The 23,929-nt window shown below is 40.2% G+C and overlaps 1 protein-coding gene across 1 annotated transcript; it reads right to left on the bottom strand.

The window, feature by feature from the left end:
- Positions 1–288: 288 nt before the first annotated feature.
- On the bottom strand, positions 289–23,241 carry PRKRA (protein activator of interferon induced protein kinase EIF2AK2; the record flags this gene model as incomplete). Its single annotated transcript, XM_080688992.1, has 8 exons — positions 289–446; positions 4,149–4,323; positions 11,993–12,087; positions 13,554–13,671; positions 15,123–15,201; positions 19,277–19,358; positions 22,489–22,658; positions 23,177–23,241. The coding sequence occupies 8 exons, from the start codon at positions 23,239–23,241 to the stop codon at positions 289–291; spliced, it is 942 nt and encodes a 313-aa protein (XP_080545118.1).
- Positions 23,242–23,929: the final 688 nt, after the last annotated feature.

The following is a 23,929-nucleotide window of genomic DNA, read 5'->3' as shown; positions in this document are numbered from 1 at the left end:
CATCAAACATGCAGTTTCTTCCTCCTATGTGCCTGGCTCTGTAAAATGGGTGCTACACTCTGCCTTGTGGTACAAATTTATAAAGACAATATGCCAATACAAAGTTGAAGCCATTAAAAAGAGCTTAATAACAACTGCCGGTTGAAACAACATAGTCTGGAGTACTGCTGGAATGTGAAAAGATTTGGAAATAACACACAAACGCAAACATTACGTCAGTTTTACTTGGGAAAGAGTGACAGGGAAACGCTTTATGTGCTACTGAAGGCTTTTCTAAGTTGCCCCAGCTTACTTTCTTTCTGCTATTATCTTTAAATACTGCAAAGCATTGTGAGCTGCATCACTCTGTGCGTTACCACACGAGATGCCTGAGCCGTGACAGACTGTGATCGGACTGGTTGACAGTTCGGCAAGACACTGGTACTGGCCGTTGGCACTCAGTTCTTCTGTAATACACATGCAAAAAAGGATGGTTAAGACCAAGTATAAACGAAGCAGATTCTTTATAAAAAAGATTTTTATTTTCGTCTCTCTCTCTGAGCATCCACGGTACATAACTCCACTCACCCATCATTTTTGTCATGATTATACTAACAAAAATCAAAATGAGCTGGGCACCATGGTTTGCACCTGTACTCCAAGTTATTCAGGAGGCCGAGACAGGAGATTGCAAGTTCAAGGCCAGCCTGCGCAACTTAGTGACAATCTATCTCAAAATAAAAATAAAAGGGGCTTAAGGTATAGCTCAATGATAAAATATTCCTGGATTCAATCCCCAGCACTGGGAAAAATAAAAAAGGTGGTAACATTATATTATGCATAAAAAAATTAAAGCATCTTCTTCAATTTTATAATAAGAGGTTGGCGATGTAGCTTAGAAGTAAAGCAATTGGCCCTGGGTTCAGTCTCCAGTATCCCCAAAACAGCAACGACTATTCAGCCACAGTAGTTCTCAAACATACTGCTTCATAATAACCTGAGGGTATTTTAAGGAAGTGCAGATGTCTAGGACTCACACTAGCCACGCAATCAGAAATGCTGGGTTGGGGCTGCAGGAGCCTGCTTCCTACATTCAAAGGAACTCCCAAGGCAACTCTTACTGAAGGTTTGCAAAAACACTGAACCACAGAAACTTTCTTAAAAGGGAAAGAACCACTGACAGGCAGACTAAAAGACTATTTTCCAAAAGGAAGTAATTTTGAGTAAGCATTTGAAACAGGAAATGACCTAGTTCAGAAAAAGACCTAGCTGGGCATGGTGGCGCACGCTTGTAATCCCAGCATTCGGGAGGCTGAGACAGGATGATGGCGGTTTGTGGACAGCCTCAGCTACTTAATGAGGCCTTTGGCAACTCAGTGAGACCCTATTTCAAAATAAAGAATAAAAATAGGGCAGGGAGGTGTAGCTCAATGGTCAAATGGCCCTGGGTTCCATCCCCAGAGCCCCCCCACACAAAAAAAAAGAAAAGAAAAAGACCTCCTTTGTGCCTTTATATTCTTAGGTTTTAAATCTGTGCAGAGTCTGAGAAATGGTGGTTTAAAATAACACTTAATCCCAGGAAACAAATGTTCTGGAGAGTGAAATGAATCATGGGAAAGAAGTACAATTTAATGTGAAGTATGATATATTTTAAATGGTCATGATTGAATGATTTTAAGTAGTTGATTTAGCAAAAAATATTCAGACACAATAGGATTATTTAGCGAGTGAAGAGGCTTTCTAGTTCTAGCCTCTAAGTTGTTCTTTTTGTGTTCAGTTTAAGTAAAATTCACATAAAATTAACTGTTTTAATCTGAACAATTCCGTGGCTTAATACATTCCCAGTGCTGTATAATTATCCCCTCTATCCAGTTCTAAAACATTTTCATCACCTCAGGAGAATCCCCGATGCCCATTCAGCAGTTACTCTCCACTCTCTCCTCCCCCACCCCGGCAACCAACACCTGTGTTTGATCTCTATGGATTAACCTTTTTTGGATATTTCATGTAATTGGAATAATACAATATGTAGCCTTGTTGTGTCTGGCTTCTTTAACTAAACATATTTTCAAAATCACTTATTGTAGGAATGCAGGAAGAAAAGTCTTCCCCAGCCTGAGATTTTAGTTAAGGAAGCCCTTTCCAATATTAGAGTTAAGGGAATATTATATAAAAATAGAACATAATGTAGGATGTTAGCATATAAGGTTAGGATAGAAATGTAGCAGTTTGTGTAAGCGATGAATTAAGTAAACGGGCAAACATTTTACAATGAATTGAGTAAACGGGCAAGCCTCTTACTTCTGTTATAATTTGTTTAAAGTCCCAGCATGGGCACCGAAGATGGTGATCAGAGATAGCCGGTCACCTTAGATAGGGGTGGTATGTAGAGAATGTTGGGAGCTTGTAAAAGTTAGCTGTTGGGAAAACGTTTGCCAGCTAGGGGCAGCTCCTGAAGCATGAGCTCACCTGCCCCATAGGGAAGACAAAGGAGACCCGTGGCGGGCAATGACGTAGGGAGGCAGCACTGTGAAACCATTTGCTATAATTCAAATGTATGTGTGATCACTTTAAACTTAGTGGTTGTACCTGTTTACCAGTTTATTTGATTGACTGTATCTTTCGCGGGCTTCTCTTTGGTGGGCTCTGACGTGTATGCCCGCTCCCTATTCCGGCTATAAAGTCAGAGCGAGCCAGAGACAAAGGGGCCTGGCACTTGACTGAACTTCCATGACTGGTGAGTGATGTCAGGTTCCCGGACCCTGGCTAGCCAGGAAAGAGCTGCAGCATAATAAACCCTGCTTGGTATTACATCTCTTGTGTGTCCTTCGTTACTTGGGTTGGTGGGCAAATCTCAAACTCTACATTATCTTGTTGCAACTATTTGAATTTAATTCCCCCCCCCCTTTTTTTTTTGGTACTGGGGATTGAATCCTCTAAGCTATATCCCCAGCCCTTTTTTTAAATTTTGAAACAGAGTCTTGCTAAATTGCTTGAGGCTGGCCTCGAACATGCAAGTCCTGACTCAGCTTCCCAAGTACTAGGCGTGTGCCACCACGCTCGGCAAACTTCATTCCTTTCTATGGCAGATAGTATTCTATTGTATTTATATCCGTAATTTGTTTACCCATCAAAAATATTCTATTGTATTTACATGCCACCACTTGTTTATCCACTCATTTGCTTAGACATTTGGGCTGTTTCCAGTTTTTGGCTCTTATGCTGCTGAATATGTGTGTGCTGCTATTTGTTCAAATATCAGTTTTCAGTTCTTTTGCATATATATCTAAGGAATGAAACTGCTGATAATTTGAGTAACTGAAGTATGTAGCTGAATCATTTCTATTCCACCAGACTCTACCCACTCTGCTTTCCCACTACTGGTAGCTCTGACAAGCAAGGTCCTATCTTGAGTTGGAGGAGAGTTATCAAGTTAGTCACAAGACACCAAATGCATACAGGTATATACATACACACACATAATTAAATATATTTATAAAATGCATTAAAAGAAGGCCACACTGACTTGTTTTCCCCACGTAAATGTTCATCTAGATAAATGGCCAAGGGCTAGGGAAAACACTGACGACGAGAGCTGGGGTAGGAAAAGCTCTAAGCTGACTTTTCTCCATCCACTATCCAGAACTGACGCTCTATGACTAAGTGGAGGGCGGCAGTCCGGCCCACACAAACTTGGTACTTGTGCTAAAAATGAGGTGCCACCCAAGAGGCCAGCCGATGTGTCTGTTGGGAGTCTTCTCCTAATCTCGACCTACCACTGACTAGCTGTGTGATCTCAGGTTCATTTTTCAACCCCTCTGTGCCTTAACTTTTTCATTTGTAAATATGGGTAACAACTCACTTCACAGAGTTAGTTTGAGGATTCAATAAGTTGATATATATAATATTCTTAGTATATTTTCTGGGACATGGTAAAACTATAACTTTTAGTTATTGTTGACTTTATAAATAAAACTGTATGTTAGCCATTAATTATTATCCACAAGAATGGGACAGAGTGATTATATACATTATTGCCCTGGCATTTATATATAGCTAAAATCTTTGATCCATGAAATAATGAAATAAGTTATAATAAAAACGTTGTTTCTCAAACACATGTTAAAAAGAAAAATGTGTTGGAATAAGTCAAAGTGAAAAAATCATACCGATATCCAAATATGTTATGTTAAAACCTTGTTCCTTGGCAATTTCACTGAGCAGCTGGATGTAATCTGTGTTTGGAATACTAAGCAGACTTCTTTTCAGTAAGTTGATCTTCTCTCCAGGAGAATTCCTCAAGGAATGCCAAGTGCAGCCTAAAGAATGGCCTACTACATTTGTCTGGAAAACAGAAATGAAGATTTAGACTCAGGACTGTGTTCCAACATGAGTACCGTACAATTAAAGGTACTTACGGAGCTGGGCATGGTGGTGCATGCATGTAATCCCAGCATTTGGGAGGCCGAGACAGAAGGATAAAAGTTCGTGGACGCCTCAGATACCTGAGTACTGAGACCCTGTTCCAAAATAAAGAATAAAAAATAGGGTTGGGCATGGAGCTCAGTGGTAGAACATCCCTGGGTTCCATCCACTGTACCGCAAAAATAAAAAAGTATATAAATAAATAAATAATAAAAGTACTTAAGAAGCACTCACATTTAATAATTCAAAAAGAGTATTTAAATTGGTATCATTTTGTTATCTTTACAATTTAAACTAGACAATACTAATAAATTACACATATTTAACAAACATCATGGTATTAAAAAATAAAAAGTACAAAATAAGTAAAATATACTGCAAGCATTTAAAATAGTTTTGTATAAAAGCATCAGAGTTGTTGGACGTGTTGAGACCATTAATGCATTATTTTCTCTCATTCTCTTTTGACCCAAATGATGCAGCCTTTTATCCAAGAGGCATCTTTGGAGATCTAGAGGGGCCCCATAGCATTAGAGAAACAAAAATCATAAAACAAAATTTCTGATGATCACATTAAGATGTTTAAGATACTTGAAAATATCAGAAACAAATCTGCAAATAACTGACTGCGTAAGGAAGCAATTAATAAACTAAAATATGAAGTAATTTTTACAGTGTTATGGCTTTTGGTATTAAGCACCAATCACTACAACTGACCCCTGTAATGCAGAAAACAAAAACTGTAGAAAAGGTGTAGTGTGAGTGGGCTCGAGAAGGACAAGCTGCTCAGGAGAACGAAGGACGTGGAGACGTTCTCATCAGACTTACTTCCCACGACTTGGCCGAGGTATATTTTTTCCTTTTTCTCTTTTCCTTATTCTCCCTTATATCTTTCCCTTCCCACCTGTGTCCTTAGATGCTTTACATTTCCTTATTAGCTTATGGCTCCAAGGGTGCTTTCAAACACCATTAATAAACACAACTACTTTCTGAAGTAAGTAGAGTAACTATATTAAGTTTTATTTTATTAATCACCATGGCAGAGGTGAAGGAATTTTTAGAAGACTATAGGGATGATCATGATACAAAGTAACTTCTTAAATTACTAAAGGAGGGCCAGGCATGGTGGTGGCATATGCTTGTAATCCCAGCATTCTGGAGGCCAGGCTCAGCTACTTAGTGAAGCCCTCTGCAACTCAGTGAGACCTGGTTTCAAAATAAAGAATAAAAAATAGGGCTGGAGGTATAGTTTGGAGGTAGAATGCCCCTGGGTTCCATCCCCAGTACTGAAAAAAAAAAATTACTAAAGACAAATGTATATTCCTTGATTAGAACTGTTAAAAATATTGCGTTTAGGGGCCATGGGTGCAGCTCAGTGGTAGGGTACTTGATTAGCAAGATCCTGGGTTTTAACCAATAGCACCAAAAAAAATTTTTTTTAATCTTAATTTATTCACATGGTTAATACATGCAACACAAGCAAACATAATGAAGAGTAAAGTCTCCTTCCTTACCACTCCTTCCCCAAAGACTTTTGTTCTATTCCCCAGAGGTATTCACCATTAGACATTTCTTCAGTATCTTTTCATACATGTTCTATACATGTGTAAGCATGCACACACAGAACACATGATCTTTGTAAACAAAACCTAACTTACTCTTCTAAATCTTGCTCATTTGTTCTCACATCAGCCAGCACGTTATATGTACTACATCTGTCTTATCAGACTCGAACTATGGGTTTGAGGTTGTTTCTGGCTTTTTGCTTTTACTAACAATGGAACGATAAATAAATAACATGTATATTCAATCACACATGCATGCGCACACACACACACACGCGCGCACACACACACACACACACACACACACACACACACGTTTGCGCAACTGAATAATCCAGGGGCATTCTACTTCAACCTATGCCCCCAGTCCTTTTATTTTGACACAGGGTCTTGCTAAATTGCTGAGAGTCGGGCTCAATTTTGAGGCTGGCTTCGAACCTTCAATCTTCCTGCCTCAGCCTATTTGAATTACAGGTGTATGCTAGACCTGGCTAATCATCTTTTGCTTTCTTTTACACTTGGATAAGTTTCTCTGTAGAGTTATTTTTAATAGAGGAACTGCTAAAACAACATGAATGTTTTTAGTTTTAAGACTTCCAAATTGGTTTCTGAACCAATTTATACTCTCACCAATCATCTTAGAGGGTGCTTATTTTCTCATACCTTTACCAATGCCGGGTATTATCAAACTGTAGTTCTTGTTTATGTAAAAGGTAAAACTATCTTGCATGAATGAAGCTGAATCTTTTTTTCTTTAATCATTTATATTTCTTCTACTAGGTTGTCTTTTTTTATTGGTGTGGAAGAGCTTTATAGTATTTAGTCTCTAGTTATGTGTTGAAGATGATTTCCTACCACTGTTTTTTATTCTCTTGATTTTATAGATTTTTTGACTGTGTGCACAGTTTTATGTAGTCAAATGTATCAATCTTTTACTCTAAGCTTCTAGCTTTTGTTTAAAAAGGCTCTCATGTTAATTTTTTTAAATTTTTAATATTTTAGCTGGAAAGGCTCTCATGTTAATTTTTTTAAATTTTTAATATTTTAGCTGGGCATGGTGGCGCACACTTGTAATCCCAGCATTTGGGAGGCTGAGACAGGAGGATCTGGGTTCGCGGCCAGCCTCAGCTACTACTTAGTGAGGCCCTTTGCAACTCAGTGAGAACCTGCTTCAAAATAAAGAATAAAAAATAAGGCTAGGGGTGTAGCTTGAAGGTAGAATGCCCCTGGATTCCACACCCCCCCGCCCCCGGTACCACAGATTTTTAAATTTAAAAAATTTTTAATTAAAAAAATTTTTAGCCCTCCATGTTTTCTAATATTTAATCTAATTCTTCTATTTAAATCTTTGGTCCACCTAAAATTTATTTTGTTGTAAAAAAATAAGATAGCAACCTAAGTATGTCACACACACACACCCAAACCTAACTGTAAATTGTATCTGCATCATTATTATTATTATTATTATTATTATTATTATTATTATTATTATTATTTTGCAGAACTAGGGGTTGAACCCAGGGGTATTCTATCTCCAGCCCTATTTTTCATTCTTTATTTTGAAACAGGGTCTCACTAAGTTGCAGAGGGCCTAAGTAGTTGAGGCTGGCCACAAATCGATCCTACTGTCTCAGCCTCCCAAGTCCTGGGATTATGAGCGTGCGCTACCATGTCCAGCTCCTGCATCATTATTTAATAACTCATCAAATCTCACTGTTCCACACGTCATGTTCTTCTATGCATTAGTGTTTATGCCTAGATTCTCCATTCTATCCTCTGCCTACGCCTGCATCCGTAACTTGTTGTAATAACTATAGTTTCCTTCTCTGGTAAGGCCGTACCTCACGCATAGTCTTCCTTTTCAGTTTTCTTGGCTGTCCGTGTGTGTGTGTGTGTGTGTGTGTGTGTGTGTGTGTGTGTGTGTGATTAGGGCCTCAATCATGTCAGGCAATCATCCTACCACCAACATCTCCAGCCCTTTCCGCTATTCTTGAGTGGTTAATTTTCCAGATAAACTTAGTAAAGTTATATCAAGGTCGAAACTAAATCTGGTATTTTGAGCGAAACATTATATTTTTATATATTTATATATTGAGTCTCCTAAAAAATAGTGTTACATTTATTCAATTTCAACTATATCCTTCAGTAGAGGTTTAGTGTCCTTACATATTTCTATTAAGTATATTCCCAGAATACTACCCCCTCTTTTACATTAAAAACAGAAACTTTATATTCTAGCTCTTACTGTTTATAAATAAGAAAGCTATTAATTTTTTCTAGTGTACTTTTTCAAGATAATTATCTACTGTTCTTAAAGCAACCAATGTTAGCAAGTATTCATTTTGTTAATTAAAATGATAGCCACATATAGCAAGAAATCAACTAGTAGAGAAGTATGCAAGCGATAACCCCTGAACTTACTCCTCCCCTTCAGACCCCTTGCCAGAAACAGTCATTTTTTTTTTTTTAACATGATGGGAATTAAACCCAGGGGTATTATACCTTCAAGCTACACCCTAGCTCTTATTTTTTCAGCATTGACATGGGGTTTCACTAAGTTGCTGAGGCTCTTGCTAAATTGCTGAGGCTGGCCTCAAACCTGTGATCCTCCTGTTTCAGCCTCTCAAGTATGGGGATTATAAGTGTGTATAACCATGCTTTACAGAAGCAATAGTTTTTTTTTTTGTTTTTTGGGGTTTTTTTTTTTTGGTGAGTCTGGTGATAGAACCCAGGGGCATGTGACCTCCGAGCTATACCCCCTGCCCTATTTTTCATTCTTTATTTTGAAAGAGGGTCTCACTAAGTCGCAGGGGGCCTCACTACGTAGCTGAGGCCGTCTGCGAACCGCAATCCTCCCAAATACTGGGATTACAAGTGTGCAGCACCATGCCCAGCAGAAGCAATAATTTTTAACTGTCTGTTTTTAATTATTCTGGTTATCTTCATAACTCTAAATACAAGTAAAAGCTACTAACTTTGCCAAAATTAACTTTATGATCAGTTACTTTATTTTTTTTATTTTTTATTTTTTGGTGGTACTAGGGGTGGAACCCAGAGGCTTTCTACCTCCGGGCTATACTCCCAAACCTTTTTTATATTTTATTTGGAAACAGGGTCTCACTAAGTTGCTGAGGCTGGCTTCGAACCCGTGCGATCCTCTTGTCTCAGCCTCCCAAGCGCGGGGATTACAAGTGTGCGCCACCACGCCCGGCCTATGATCAGTTACTTTAATGAATTCTCTATAGTATTTTTATCTAAGGTTTTATAGTGATACAACTGTATAATTTGCAGTTAATAATCATTTATATCTCCTCTTATTTCCAACTTCTTATTCTTTTCTTGTCTATATTGGTTGGTATTTCTAGGTCAAATAAAAAATAGTGTTAGTGGGTATCTTCAGTCTCATTTTTTATGTTAATAGGAATAACTGTGATACATAAACATATAATCATCATGATTTTTATTTCTTTGAATGTTTTTTTCAATAATGATACATGGGTTTTGGCAAATATCTTTTTGGCATCTATTTGGAGGATAACATCTTTCTTCTCCTTTGAACCACTAAAGTGGTTAATTATAGCAACACATTTACTATCACTGACATATTCTTACATCTGTGAAATAAACCCTTCTTGTCTATGTTATATTATTCTTTTAATTCAATAGAGATTGAATACTGTTGTGTGTGTGTGTGTGAATTGAATCCAGGGACATTCTACCTCTAACTTACACTTCCAGTCCTATTTTTATTTTTATTTTTAAACAAGGTCTCAATAGATTAATGAGAGTCTCACTATTTGCTGAGGCTGTCCTCGAATTTGCAATCCTCTTGAATCAGTCTCCCAAGTACTGGGATTACAAGTGTGTGCCACCATGCCCAGCTTCTACTGAATACTTTATGAAGGTATTTCACCATAAGAAAGATCAAGCCACAATTTGATTTTCTGTTGGGGTTTGCTATCATTAGGTTTTGGGGTTTGAATCATAACTGATTTTAGGGAATAAACTTAGAAGTTTCCCTTTTGTTATATGTATTGCCTGGAGAGTTTAAATAGCATTAAAATGATCTCTTCCTTGAAGATTTGACAGGCTCTACCCGTAAACCTATTTGTGTTTTATGATATTTGTGTTATCACTAATGCAAATTTTAAAAAGTAAATGCAGTGTTTTATATTTTTCTCTTAAAAAAAGCAAACCAAAAATTATATAACTTACTTATATATGGTCTTTGACTTTCTTCAACAAAATGAGCCATCATTTTTTCCTAAGTTCCACGAGGAGACAGCTAGAGCTGCATCTTCTCATCTCCCTCCTCCTCATAGATTATGCACCACAGACACACCCATCTATGAATATCGGAACTTCAAGGTTGGCATCAGAAGTAGCCCAAGCTCTTACGCTGTGGCTGCCCAGCTGCCTATTCAGTGTCTCCATCGAGATATTCCACACACATTTCAATCTCAATATGCCCCCCTGCCCCTCTAATTGTGTTCACATTACAGAACAGTGCTACCATCTACTCAGCTGCCAAGCTAAAATTACATATTTCCCCCTTTTTCTTCACTCCCCTCATCCAATTAATTACCATGCCCCTTCACTTCAGCTTTCTAGATAAATTTTAAATACACTGATTTCTATCCATTTCCTCTACCACTACCTTAGTTTAGGTCACTGTTTCTCATCTACTTCCTATGACAACACTCTAGCAGGTCTCTCTGGTCCTAATATTCATTTACTTATCACAATCCAGACAAGTAACTTCCTTTCTAACATACAAATTAAATCCTATCTCAGATTAAAATTCTTTAATGACTTTGTACTAAACTCAGGATAAAGTGCAATCTCCTTAATAGAGTAGCCCCATTAAGATGTAATCCCTTAGCCAGAATAGTGGTGCATGCATGTAATCCTTGTACTTGGGAGGTTGAGAGAGGAGGACTGCAGATTAAGACTAGTCTCAGCATCTCAGTGAGTTCCTCAGCAACTTAGTGAAACCAGGTTTCAAAATTAAAAAATAAGCCAGGTGTGGTGGAGCATGCTTGTAAACCCAGTACTCAGGTGGCTGAGACAGGAGGATAGCAGGTTTGATGTCAGACTCCACAACTTAGTGAGGCCCTCTGCAACATAGTAAGACCTTGTTTCCAAGTAAGAAATAAAATAGGGCTAGGGGTGTAGCTCAGAGGTTGAATGCCTCTGGGTTCAATCTCTAGTGCCACAAAAGAAAAAAAAAAAAGTAATCTCTCTTTACCTTTCTAGCCTCACTGAGACTTCCTCTTTCCAACAGTAAGCTATAGACGTCACTCAGGGTTCCTAGACTGCATATGATGGTCCATCCACTCCTGGGTCTTTGCACCTAGAGGCCTTTTCTTCTCTTTGGAATCCTTTCCCCCATTCTCAACTTAGATATTACTTCCTTCTGGACATCCTGAAATGCTATTTTTGGTTGGATGTTTTCATCTATGTTCCCAGACCACCCTTGTAAGGACCAGTCTGCAGTGTTCCTTCTTTATTCAGCAGAATAGAAACTCCATGGTGGCAGAGACTGTTCACAGCCGCCCAGTACCTGGCATAGCCCTGGCACACTGTATGAGCTCACTAAATAACTGCTGAGTGTATGAACAAAGGAATGGAAATGTGCTATCACTGTTGAAGGCAAAAATGGAGCTACTGGCCCATCATTTTTATTTGTTTACTTATTTAGGGTGTGGGGAATTGAGCGCAGAGCCTCACACATGCTCACCACACACTCTACCACTGAGCTACACCCCCAGCTGGGCTCTCATGTTTAGATCCCACACTATTATCATGAATTTTCTGTGTCTCCAAAGCCTCTCTACCTAGTCATTTTCTGTCCATGGCTCAAAATTAGAAAGAAGCTAAAATTGGGTAGTGTATAGGAGAAAAATAAAAGATTTTTAAACTTGCAACTTTAAAGTATCTATACAACATAAAACCAAGGAAAGCTTCCTACAGCAAGAGATGCTTAATCACATAAACAGCATAACTGTCTGATCATTACTCACTAGAGAAATGTGGTTCTCTGGAGAAATATTACTAAATTTGGCAAGAAATTTCTCAGCAGCATTTCTCTTGGCTTGTTTTTTTGATGCCCCCTTTCCTATATAAGGAAAAAGAAATGGTAGATTTAGAAAAGAAATTAGTGTCCACAGAGGATGATCAAATATGTACTGTGTTTAATTAGTGAACACTTTATAGTTTTTATATTCTAGTCTATTTTCTTACCACCTTGATGGTTTTATTTGCTGTATTTAATATATATATATATATATATATATATATATATATATATATATATACATATATATACACATGCTAGGAAAGTGCTCTACCACTAAGCTAGTCTTCAAATAACTATTAATTCCCATTTTTAAGGCATTTCTTTAACAGTTTTACTTTAATAACTTTTGTTATTTCTTTAACAGTTATACTTCCCTATACTAGCTCTAAAGAACCATATTTGACTTAATTCTGATCAATTATTCAGATTTATCAAAATACATTTGAATCACAACACCTGTCTCTCAATGTCTTCTGGCTCAAATCTTCTATAAACTGACAACTATATAGAATTTCTTTAACATGAATGAGAAGGGCATGAGAGATGCAGGAATTCGAAGCCACTATAAATATCAACTTCCATGCTTCTGTTTTACAGATTTAACTGAGGCCCAGGGAGACCAAGTCATTTGCTCAACCTCTGAGACCATGATGCCATCAAGAACAAAAGTCACTGAGGCCCAGTGGTTTTAGTACTGGCCCACACTACCTCAAGGGTAAGCAGTTGCTTAGTAGTTGAAACTAATAACTAGCTACAGTAAAATCTCATTTTAAGTCACTTTAAAAATGACAAAAATAGGCTAGGCGTGGTGGCGCACGCTTGTAATCCCCGCGCTTGGGAGGCGGAGACAGGAGGATCGCGCAGGTTCATAAACTAGCCGCACTGGCTTAAGAAACCCTGTTTCCAAATAAAAATATAAAAAAAAAGGTCTGGGAGTATAGCCCAGAGGTAGAAGGGCTTCCAGGAAGTTAACACAGAAATTCTTACTTTCTTACTAGTACTTTCTAAGTGACTGCTTTTCCCAATAGCTTATGTCTTTAAAACATAGAAGCTACTCCAAGTCAAAAAAGACAACCTCTACTTTATCTTTACCTCACTGCAATTTGACTATCTAGTCTCCTATTAATCACCTTATTTTCAAGTGTAATCCTCCTTCTTGTCCTATTTTCTAAAATATCTGTAGAAACTCTGAGATTTGCTATTGCTTTTTTCCCCAGATGAGTTGTTTTTTCAAAGGTGATAGTATATCAATGAAGATGAAGGCATAGACCCAATAATTTGACTATTAACAACCTATGATTTTCAGAAGCATCAAATTAAAAAAAAGTTAGTATTCTTACGCCAAATATTTACCCTTAAATTCAAACCTAGAAACAGAGACAGTAGAAAAAAAATATCAATTTTTTCCACACAGAAACATTTGAAAAGATATTATAAGAGAAATGTCTATGGCCATTCATCATATGAAAATATTTCACATGTCTTTAATTTCAAGAAATAATTACCAGTTTCCATAAATGACTCTAGCCTGCAAATTGTGGTATATTCTCTCTTATGAGCAGGGCCTCCCTCCTGGGAAAGGGTGTATTCAGGAAGCCTCCAGCCGTGATGAATAGCCAATTCCTATAAAATTGAAAAGAGGCTTTAATAGTAGTTTCAACCCTGCAATGACTCAATCACATAAATGATATTCCTTCTCCATTTCAATCCTACTTCTAGACTTATGTTTGAAAAAAATAATCATATGCTAAAATGGAAAAAAAAGATGAAAGACCCTGTATTTCCCATAGATATTCCCACATTTTATATCTTTATACTATAACACCTAAATTGAAGTAGTTCTGTGCTATGAATTGTGTTCTTCTATGCTATGAAGACACAGTGAAATGATATTAGAACTCAACTAGACAGGCCAGTACTGGCCTCTTTGGGAACATCAGAGAAGATACCGACGGGGCCCCTGCCCTCACGTCCTAAAACCTCTCTCCTCCTAGCTAAGGGCATCTGGACCCACAGCTGCTAAGTGCTGCATTCAGTCAAGAACATGAGTAGCAGACATAGCAAACAGACTACATAATGCACAGAAAGTGAAGAAAACTACAGAAAAATTTATAGAGCAAGAAAAAGAGACCAAAGGACTGGTTGAAGGATGGGAAAGTAGTAGTTCCAACAGAGCACATGGATAATTTACAAGAATATGCCGTAGCCGGGAGTGGTGGTGCATGCTTGTAATCCCCGCACTTGGGAGGCTGAGACAGGAAGATTGCGCAGGTTCGAAGCCAGCCTCAGCTACTTAGTGAGGCACTTAGCAACTTAGTAAGACCCTGTTTCCAAATAAAATATAAAATAGGTCTGGTAGTATAGCCCAGAGATAGAAAGCCCCTGGGTTCCACCCCAAGTACCACAAAAAAAAAAAAAGTACCGCATGCATCAATTCAAAGCTGAATATAGCCGGGTGTGGTGGCGCACGCTTGTGATCCCAGCATTTGGGAGGCTGACTAGGAGGATCATGATTCGCGAACAGCCTCAGCTACTACTTTGTGAGGCCCTTTGTAACTCAGTGAAACCCTGTTTCAAAATAAGAATAAAAAAATAGGGCTGGGGGTATAGCTCAGAGGTAGAATGCCCCTGGGTTCCATCCCCAGTACTGAAAAAAAAAAAAAAAGCTGAATATATGTGTATGTGTGTTTAAATATTAATTTTTTGTGTAATAAGCAAGTAAGTGGATTAATTTTTCTTGAATTGTTTCCCAGTTTCAGTTCTTTATAAAGTCTTCTGTCTCAACAGTAGAAAGAGTTTTGTCACAGAGTAGAAAGAAATTTTCTTAAAGTATAAAATACTCTACCCATATGCACAAAGATCCTGTTGATCTCATAATTCCACAAATCAAAGGCAGATATTATATATGGAAAAAACCTCAAAATATAAATGAAAAAATAACTTCAAGTTAGCTCTAATAAATGGTGAAATATTTTGCTTTCAAGTATTAATTACTTGCCTTAGCCCCTGTGGTATTACCAATTTACTTATAATCAATAACAAAATGTTAATTATAGAAAAACTATAAAACTTACTTGTAATGAACCAATAGGATTAAGTTGGTTCTTTGGTTGCTTGGAAGGGTCAGGCATTGATGGGTCCGGAACTGCAAAGCTAAACATTTTAAGTATTATTAATTACAATATTTCCCTAAAATTATTCAACAAGTAACAAGCATTTTCTACTTAACTATGCCTAAGTTCTTGCCATCCTTTCTACATGCGTCCGCCTTCTCTCCCAACCTCTTCTCTGGGAATCTGATCTGTCATCTATCCCTACATCTCAAATGTCACTTCCTCTAAGCCTATCCTTTTACCCCAATGGATCCTTTGCACCATTGTAACATCTGGCTTGAATCTGTTTCTTGGTGGTGCTGGGGACTTAATTCAGTATCACGCTACCACTGAGCTATATCTGCAGCCAGTCCTTTTTATTTTTATTTTATTATTACTATTATTATTATTATTAGGTGTGTGTGTATGTTGTGTATGAGAGAGAGAGAGAAGGAGAGAGAGAGAGAGAGAGAGAGAGAGAGAGAGAGAGAGAGAGACAGAGACAGAGACAGAGACAGACAGACAGACAGACAGACAGACAGACACCCAGGGGCATTCTACCTCTAAGCTATACCTTCAGCCTTATTTATTTTGAAACAGGGTCTCACTAAATTGCTGAAGCTGGCCACAAACCTGTTGCTATTCCTGTTTCAGACTCCCACGTACAGAATTACAAACCTCTGTGACCACACCCAGCTCTTTTTTTTTTTTTTTAGTACTGAGGATGGAACCCATGGACATTCTGCCTCCAAGATACACCCCAGCCCTATTTTTATTCTTTATTTTGAAGCAGGGTCCCACTGAGTTACAAAGGGCCTCACCAAGTAGCTGAGGCTGTCCATGAACTGCAATCCTCCTGTCTCGGCCTCCCAAATGCTGGATTACAAGTGTGAGGTCTCTTTTTTTTTTTACCACGATGTAATCCCAAATGCTGGATTACAAGTTTGGTCTCTTTTTTTTTTACCACGACCGGCCAGCTCTCTTTTTTGAGACAGGTTCTTGCTAAGTTGCTCAGGCCTCGAATTGTGATCCTCCTCCTGCCTCAGTCTCTGGAATAGTTTGACTCTTTCTCTCTCTCTCTCTTTCTTTTTTTCCTTCTTTCTTTCTTTCCTTTTCTTTTCTTTTCTTTTCTCTTCTTTCTTTCTCTGGGGATGGAACCCAGGGGCCTTGTACCTCCGACCTACACCTTCTGTCCTAGTTTTTAGTCTTTTTATTTTTGAAACAGGGTCTCACTAAGTTGCGAAAAGCCTCGCTAAGTAGCTGAGGTTGTCTGTGAACCGCGATCCTCCGGCCTCAGCCTCCTGAATGCTGGTATTACAAGTGTGCACCACCACACTGACTCCCTTTTCTTGAGGAAATTGTTTGACCATAAATTATACACTCTTACAGATACATGTACTTTGTCCATCCTTCACCAACCCTCTCCCATTCACACTTTATTTTTTTATTTTTTTGATGGTACTGGGGTTCCTGGAAGCCCTTCTACCTCCGGGCTATGCTCCCAGACCTAGTTTTACATTTTTATTTGGAAACAGAGTCTCCTAAGCCAGCGCGCGCGGCTCGCTTCAAACCTGCACAATCCTCCTGTCTCTGCCTCCCAAGTGCCGGGATTACAAGCGTGCGCCACCACGCCTGGCTCCCATTCACACTTTAAACTCTCTAAAGGTAGAGCCTATGTTTTACTTACCTACATAAACTTTGTAGGGTTTTATACATAATAGGTGCTTAACAACAAAATTATATTCAAAGTATACTATTATTACTGCTCCACAGAAAAGAAAGATTAGCTAGAAAATTTAGTCTAATAATATTTAGTCTAATAATATAGATAAAATAGATTGTACATGATTTTCACCCAGATCACTATGGAAGAGAGATGTCTTTGTTCTATGGCCTGCTCAGTGCTAGGATAATCCTATAAGATTTATAAGTATCCTGCATAAAATAGAATGCCTACATAAATCTGGTTTCAGCATGTGGAATTACGATTAAGAGAAAAGAGAAGTTTCTTCTAGGTAGTTTGAAATGACTAGTTATACAGGAGATTACTACCTAATGCTGAATTAGCTGCATTCCAAGGTTACTAAGCAACAGAGGAATACTTTCTTCCATGACAAGTGAGATTTAACTATTGTCACTTCATCAAGTTTCCTTCCAACTGCCAAAATTTCACGCTTTACATAGGCTCATGAGAGATGAGTATTCTCTTATAATGCTGTATGCCAAAGCTACCCAAATAATTGTGGTGGAGAAGTGAGAAAGTCTCTGTATTCAATCAGGCCACTTAGGCCTGATTACAGCTTAGTAATTCCTATCTTATCTGTCAAGAAGCTCAAATATATAGTAAAGTTTGCTAGCCTTTCTGCTGACAAAGTCAAGTGCCCATGTGCAGAAAGGACACTCTGTCTGGGCGTGGTGGCGCACTCTTGTAATCCCTGTGCTTGGGAGGCTGAGACAGGAGGATCGCACAGGTTCAAAGCCAGCCTCAGCTACTGAGTGAGGCTCTCAGCAGCTTAGTGAGACCCTATTTCTAAATACTGTATAAAATAGGTCTGGGAGTATAGCCTGGAGGTAGAAAAGCCCCTGGGTTCCACCCCAGTACCACAGAAAAGAAAAGAAAAGAAGGAAGGACGGACACTCTGTACACTCACTTATACAAATGCACTCAACACTTGGGGTTGACCAAGAAATAACACAGAAATAACATGGCCATCACCAATGAAGGCAGAGCTCAAAACCTGCCATGCCATTTGGCATGTCTTGAAAGTTGGCATAAGTCAACTATGATGTGTGACCCCAGAGAAGCAAGCATTGTCTTGTGAGATCCCAGGCTTGTCTGGGGCAAGTGCTTGTCTATTGGTTTGCTATGTCACTGGTAAATTCTAAACTATGCAAAGATTTAGAATAACTGAGAAAGAGAAAGGAATATTGCATGAGAACCTAAATATACTCTTCATCTATGTCTTGCTATGTGGTTTAGGAATAAAAAAAAATCCCAAATTCTATGGTTTCCTGCAGTCAGCTATGAGCAGATTATATCGACTGAACTCCAGGCATTTTTAAGTATGCATAACAGGAGAATGTGAAGGCACAACATGCTCCACAGTATGCCAAGCTGAAACTAGGGGATACGGCTGCATAATGATACCTGAGATATTCCAGAACCAATACTCTTTCTGAAAATACCTAGGGTGGTAAAAGGTTTTTATTTGGAAAGACACAGCAAAAATTAACATCCCACTTAACATTCTCATGTATTTGGTATACATTCTATAAAAAAAAAAGAAAATCTTTGCCTCCTTTCCAGGAATTTCTAAAAGAGAGAGAGAGAGAGAGAGAGAGAGAGAGAGAGAGAGAGAGAGAGAGAAAATATGAATGTGTGTGTGTGTGTGTGTGTGTGTGTGTGTGTGTGTGTAGTACTGGGGATGGAACCCAGGGGCATTCTACCTCTGAGCTACACCCCCAGCACTATTTCACTTTTTAGTTGAAACAGGGTCTCACTAAATTGTTTGGGCCTGTCACCAAGTTGCTGAGCCTGACCCCGAATCTCCAATTCTCATGTCTTCCCCTCCCAAGTACTGGGATTACAGGCCTTCCTTTAAGAATATTGTTAGCTGATCTTTTTCCATCTTACACCTTTCATCAGTGTTGAAATAGTCGCAGTACTAATAGAGAATATTAACACTTGCCAGAAACAGTCTTGCTTCCTACTGTTGCACTGCATCTAAGACAACTAAAAGAAGTCTAGTCTGTGAGAGCCTGCAATTAAGAGTTAACTGGTGAGCCGGGTGTGGTGGCGCACACTTGTAATCCCAGTACTTAGGAAGATCGCGCAGATTCGAAGCCAGCCTCAGCTACTTAGTGAGGCTCTCAGCAACTTAGTGAGACCCTGTTTTCAAATAAAATAGAAAACAGGTCTGGGAGTATGGCCCAGGGGTAGAAAGCCTCTGGGTTGCATCCCCAGCACTACAAAAAAAAAAAAAAAAAAAAAGAGTTAACTGGTAGACTTAACTGGGTAAAACTATCTTTAATGAAATGACTATTCACTACGTTGCCTTTGAGAGCATGTTCAAATGTTTAATCTTACCTCAGCCACGATCATTTTGAGCTGCAGAATACAAAGAAATTTAGCTCACCAAATACTTGCATTGGCTTTCAGAATGTGGATGGCCGCCTCTGCAGCTCGGTGTTTCGCCAGCTTCTTACTTGTACCTTCGCCTGAATTAAAGGGTAAAACGCAAGTCTTTATTTCCTGTCATACTATAGAACAAAGTCAATACAGGCTTTATCTATACACTCTTGACAATTAAAAATACAGTACATGCAGTTACACAATATAATAAAATACTGATACATTAAGTAAGCCACAATTTTAAAAGTTCTATGTATTTGAGTTTATGCATACCTGTACAAAAATGCTTACTATTTCTATATTACATGTGAGTATTAATAGAAATAGTAACTATGTAGATCATGTCACACCTCCTGAAGAAATGCAATTTAGCATTTCATTCTTCCCTTATTCTTGGACAGAGGAGAAATTCTTCTAGTGCACGAAGTTTCTTTTAAAGAAAACTCAGTAAAACTGTTGGGACAGCAAAATGTGTACAATTTTACTCTGACAGCCTGGTCAGATTCTGGATCAAAGCTCTATGCTGGGCGAAGCAGTTGTGTTACATGTTTGGTACAGTGGGCAAGGGTTTACATACATAATATGACAACTTATGTTATATATCTTCCATACAATTTGTACCCCTTATCTAGGTAGATAAGAGGAAGGGGAAAAAGACTGATATCTAAATTTCAGTAAGCAGCTATATTTGGTAAATTTAATCTTTTTTCCCTTCTGAGTTCAAACTCTCAATCTTGTGAATTAAATTTGCAGTGTGAATTAAGTTTCAGGTGTTGGAAGACACACAAACCATACTCTGTTTATCTTATAACATAGACATTAAGAACGTAGCATAGAACTAAACAGAGTCCCTGCCCTCAAGGACAAATAGTAGTATTGCTAATAACAATCCCATGTGCAGGCTGTAGCGGAGCACACCAAAGCAGCGGCGCCCCTACTCTTGTTAAGGATTCAGAATGTTTTCATGAATAAGACGTAACACTAAATGGACAGTTGAAAGATGAGTAAAGCAGGGAGAGCTGGGAAATTAGGAAGAACATTCTAGGTAGAGAAAAGGCACCTGCAAAGGCTCAAAGCAACAGAGAGCACAAAGCACACAAGGTCCCAAGCCACTGAGCATGGCTAAAGGATAAAAGGATAATGGAATGAATTTTGAGATAAAAGGCTAGAGATCTTAGGGCTTGGTGAAGTCAAAGAAGGGTATTATAAGTTTGTGCTTTCCAAACTTTAATGTGCATAGAAATTGTCAAGGAATTTTGTTAAAACACATACTCAAATGGGCATGGTGGTGCATTCTTGTAATCCCAGTACTTGGGAGTCTGAGACAGGAGGATCCCAAGCTTGAGGCCAGCCTCAGAAACTTAATGAAACCCTGCTTCACAATATAAAATAAAATAGCACTGGAGGTGTAGCTCAGAGGTAAATTCAATCCCTAGTACCACAACAAACAATCAAAGCACATAGTCTGATCCCATCTATCTGAGATGGGCCTGTTATTCTGCATTTCCAACAAGTACTCAAGAGATATCAATGCTGCTATTGACTACATTTTAGGAAGCAAGGTAGTAAGTCATGTTAAAAATTCTGTATTTATCCTGAGGGAGACGGAGAAACCAGTGAGTGGGTTTTAATAAGAGGAAGACAAATTTGAATGCAAAAAAGAAAGAACACAGTCATGCAGAGAATGGACATCACATAACTAGAAGATGGAAGAGCAATTATGAGACTGGAGCCATGATGCAAGTGAGAGAGAGCACTGGCCTGGAAGGGGCTAACAGGATGAAGAGAGAAAGAATCGGCAGCTACTTAGAAGACTGAGTTTAATGGCAGACTAGACAAGCAGGGCGAGGGGAACGAAGCATGAAGAAACACCCCAAATTTCTACTGGGTGACTATGATGCCTTTACAAAGAAAAGGAATGCAAGTTAAATGGGTATGAAGAAAAAGATAGATTCAGCCGGGCGTGGTGGCGCACGCTTGTAATCCCCGCGCTTGGGAGGCGGAGACAGGATCACGCAGGTTCGAAGCCAGCTGCGCACGCTGGCTTAGGAGACCCTGTTTCCAAATAAAAAAGTATCAAATAGGTCTGGGAGTGTAGCCCGGAGGTAGAAGGGTTTCCAGGAACCCCAGTACCACCAAAAAAAAAAAAAAAAAAAAAAAAAGATTCATTTTGGGATAACAGGACTAAGGTGTCTGTGCATCATCCAATTAGGGATGCTCAACAAGCATATAAGCCCATAGAAGATATTTTATGATTATTAGTATTTATGTAGTCTTTGAGTCATGGAGACAGAGAAGCTAGCATGGGAAAACAAGACAGTGTGAGAAGAGATCCAGGGCATAATCGTGAAATAGGTTGTTTATCCATGGTCTCAAACTCATTCAGTGGAGAAAAAGGCTATTTTTTCTTGACTATCCACTATATATATGTTTTTTAAAATCAGCTAAAGTAGCAATGAAATGTTGACCCTATCGTTTACATGAGGAACATTTTAGCCCGTACCTACAACCCACTTGTCTCTCACAGAAATAAAGTTTCAAGACTTTCTTAAAGTGGCTTCATTGAAAACAGGGGAAATCACAAATGAATCAGATTACCAAATGGTGGAACTTCTCAATTAAGCTTGGCATTCACAATTCTTTACATGTTTTTCGATTAAATAGCTATGAAAGAAGAACGTCCATATTTATAGATGGGCATGGTTCTGAATTTTGAAAGTTCACTGCTTTGTAACCTTGGGCATGTTACTTATAATGTCTCTGAACCTGTTTCTTCATGTATGAAAAGGGATACTACCTGTAGTTTCAGGAACCAGAAGCTACTATGCAGTACCTTATATGGAAGTCTTTTGCCTTTCCTCATTTTTGGTGGACACAGAGTCAAGAGTGGTACACTGGACCCCAAAGTTCCAAATGATTCCATAAAGAGAGGGGAGAAGCTCAAAAAATTCTGGGGTCCTGCCTCTGGGTATCTGTATTAATCTAGAAAACGATGAAAGCTGGCAACACCTACTGATACAGCTATGAGGGCTCCTGTTCTAATTCTGAGAAGCTTTAGGAGGACCCTAGGGTATGCGCCCTACAGGATGCCTGGGTAACTTTTTAGTATCTGAGCTTCCTTGAATCTAGGGAAGAGAAAATTAGGGCGAAGGAACGAATCCGTTGAAGATGAAAAGCCCTAACGACCTGATATGCGAGGGGGTTGTGTATACATACCTGTGCAGGTTATGTCACCAACAGTCACTCTAAAGGTGAAAGTGGGCACGTGTACTTGCACATCGGATCTTTCACATTCATAAACTGGGATGTTCTTGGTCTTCATGCCGTATTCATGTAATACCTGAATCGGCGTTTTCCCTGGCTTAGCTGTTATCATCTTCCCCAAACTGTCAAAGCCAAAAACAGGTGTGCTTTGCATGTCAAAGAGGAGAGGGAAGCATACATCAGCCAGTTTTGTCTGCCACCCCTGCTGACAGGGGAGGCACGGTGGCTCCCAGGCGGCCAGGGCCAGGCAGGGCCTGGGAGCACCTGTCTCCCAGTTCAGCTACGCTAGTCACCCAGCAGGGGCCAGCAGGGTGAAGGGAAGGTTTTGGAGAGAGAACTTGAATGCGGGTGGAAGGAGCTCCCGGGGGAACTGGGTGGGCAGCGCGTCGTATCTCGAGAACAAGCCCACTAACACCCAGTCCTCGCGCTGTAACTCCTGCCACCTCCACCCACCGCGCGCGCCGTCGCGGGCCCCAGAGGGGCGGGGCGCGACCGCAGACCCCAGCCCCGCGCCGCCGGGAGGGCGGGACCGCCGCAGGAAGGGGCGCCAGGAAGGGGCTTTACCCAGAATGCCGCCGGGGAGCCGCTCCCGCCCCCGCCCCTGCTGCCCACCCCTGTCGGCTCTGCGGCCCCGACAGACCTGAAGGTCCCGCTGTCCTCGAGCTCCAGCGGCGGGCCCTCGGCGCGATGCCTGCTCTGGGACATGGCGGGAAGGGGCGGTTGGGCAGCGCGAGAAGGAACAGTGCGGAGCGAGGTCCTCGCTTCCCGCGTCGGCGGGCCCCAGAGAGGAGCTCTCCAGCACTGCGGCCGCTCCAGCTCCCCTCCACTCTGCTTGCGTCCCCCTGGTGGAGCGGACCAGCGGGGCGGGCTGGGCAGGGGCGGGGCCTAGGCGCATGTTCACGCCCCTCTCCGCCTCAACTCCCAGTCCTGTTTCAGGCCGGGCCCGTCACGCCCACCGGCCCCGCCCCCGGCCCCGCCCCCAGGCCGGGTCCCTCCGCCCCACCCCCTTCCGCTTCTGGGACTTCCGGGCCGGCCTTGGCTGCACATTGTAGCTACGCTCAGTCCTCCGTCTCCAGGATGCTGCTTCAACCCCAGAAAGAAACCTTATCCGGGTTGGGCTCAGGATCTCCGAGGCCTGAAGCCCAGCACGTTTAAGGGGCGGGAGGACAGACGGGGGGCTGGGTGGCTTCAAGAAAGATGTCAAAGTTGCGTATGCAAAATTGCTAGGGACCATCTCCGCTCCTGGCCAGAAACTTGAGACCCTCGGTTTATCCGCTCTAGGAGACTGCGTCGTGCTTTTCTGGCCTTGGAGTCCTGCCTTTTAGAGCACGCCAGGGTGCCCGGAGACCCGCCTCTCCCGCTGGGCGGGCTCCTTTGTCTTGCAGGCTTCCGT

This window comes from Muscardinus avellanarius, assembly GCF_963383645.1.
Source record: "Muscardinus avellanarius genome assembly, chromosome: 2".
Classification (NCBI taxonomy): Eukaryota; Metazoa; Chordata; class Mammalia; order Rodentia; family Gliridae; genus Muscardinus; species Muscardinus avellanarius.
This window is presented reverse-complemented; position numbering and strand designations above follow the sequence as displayed.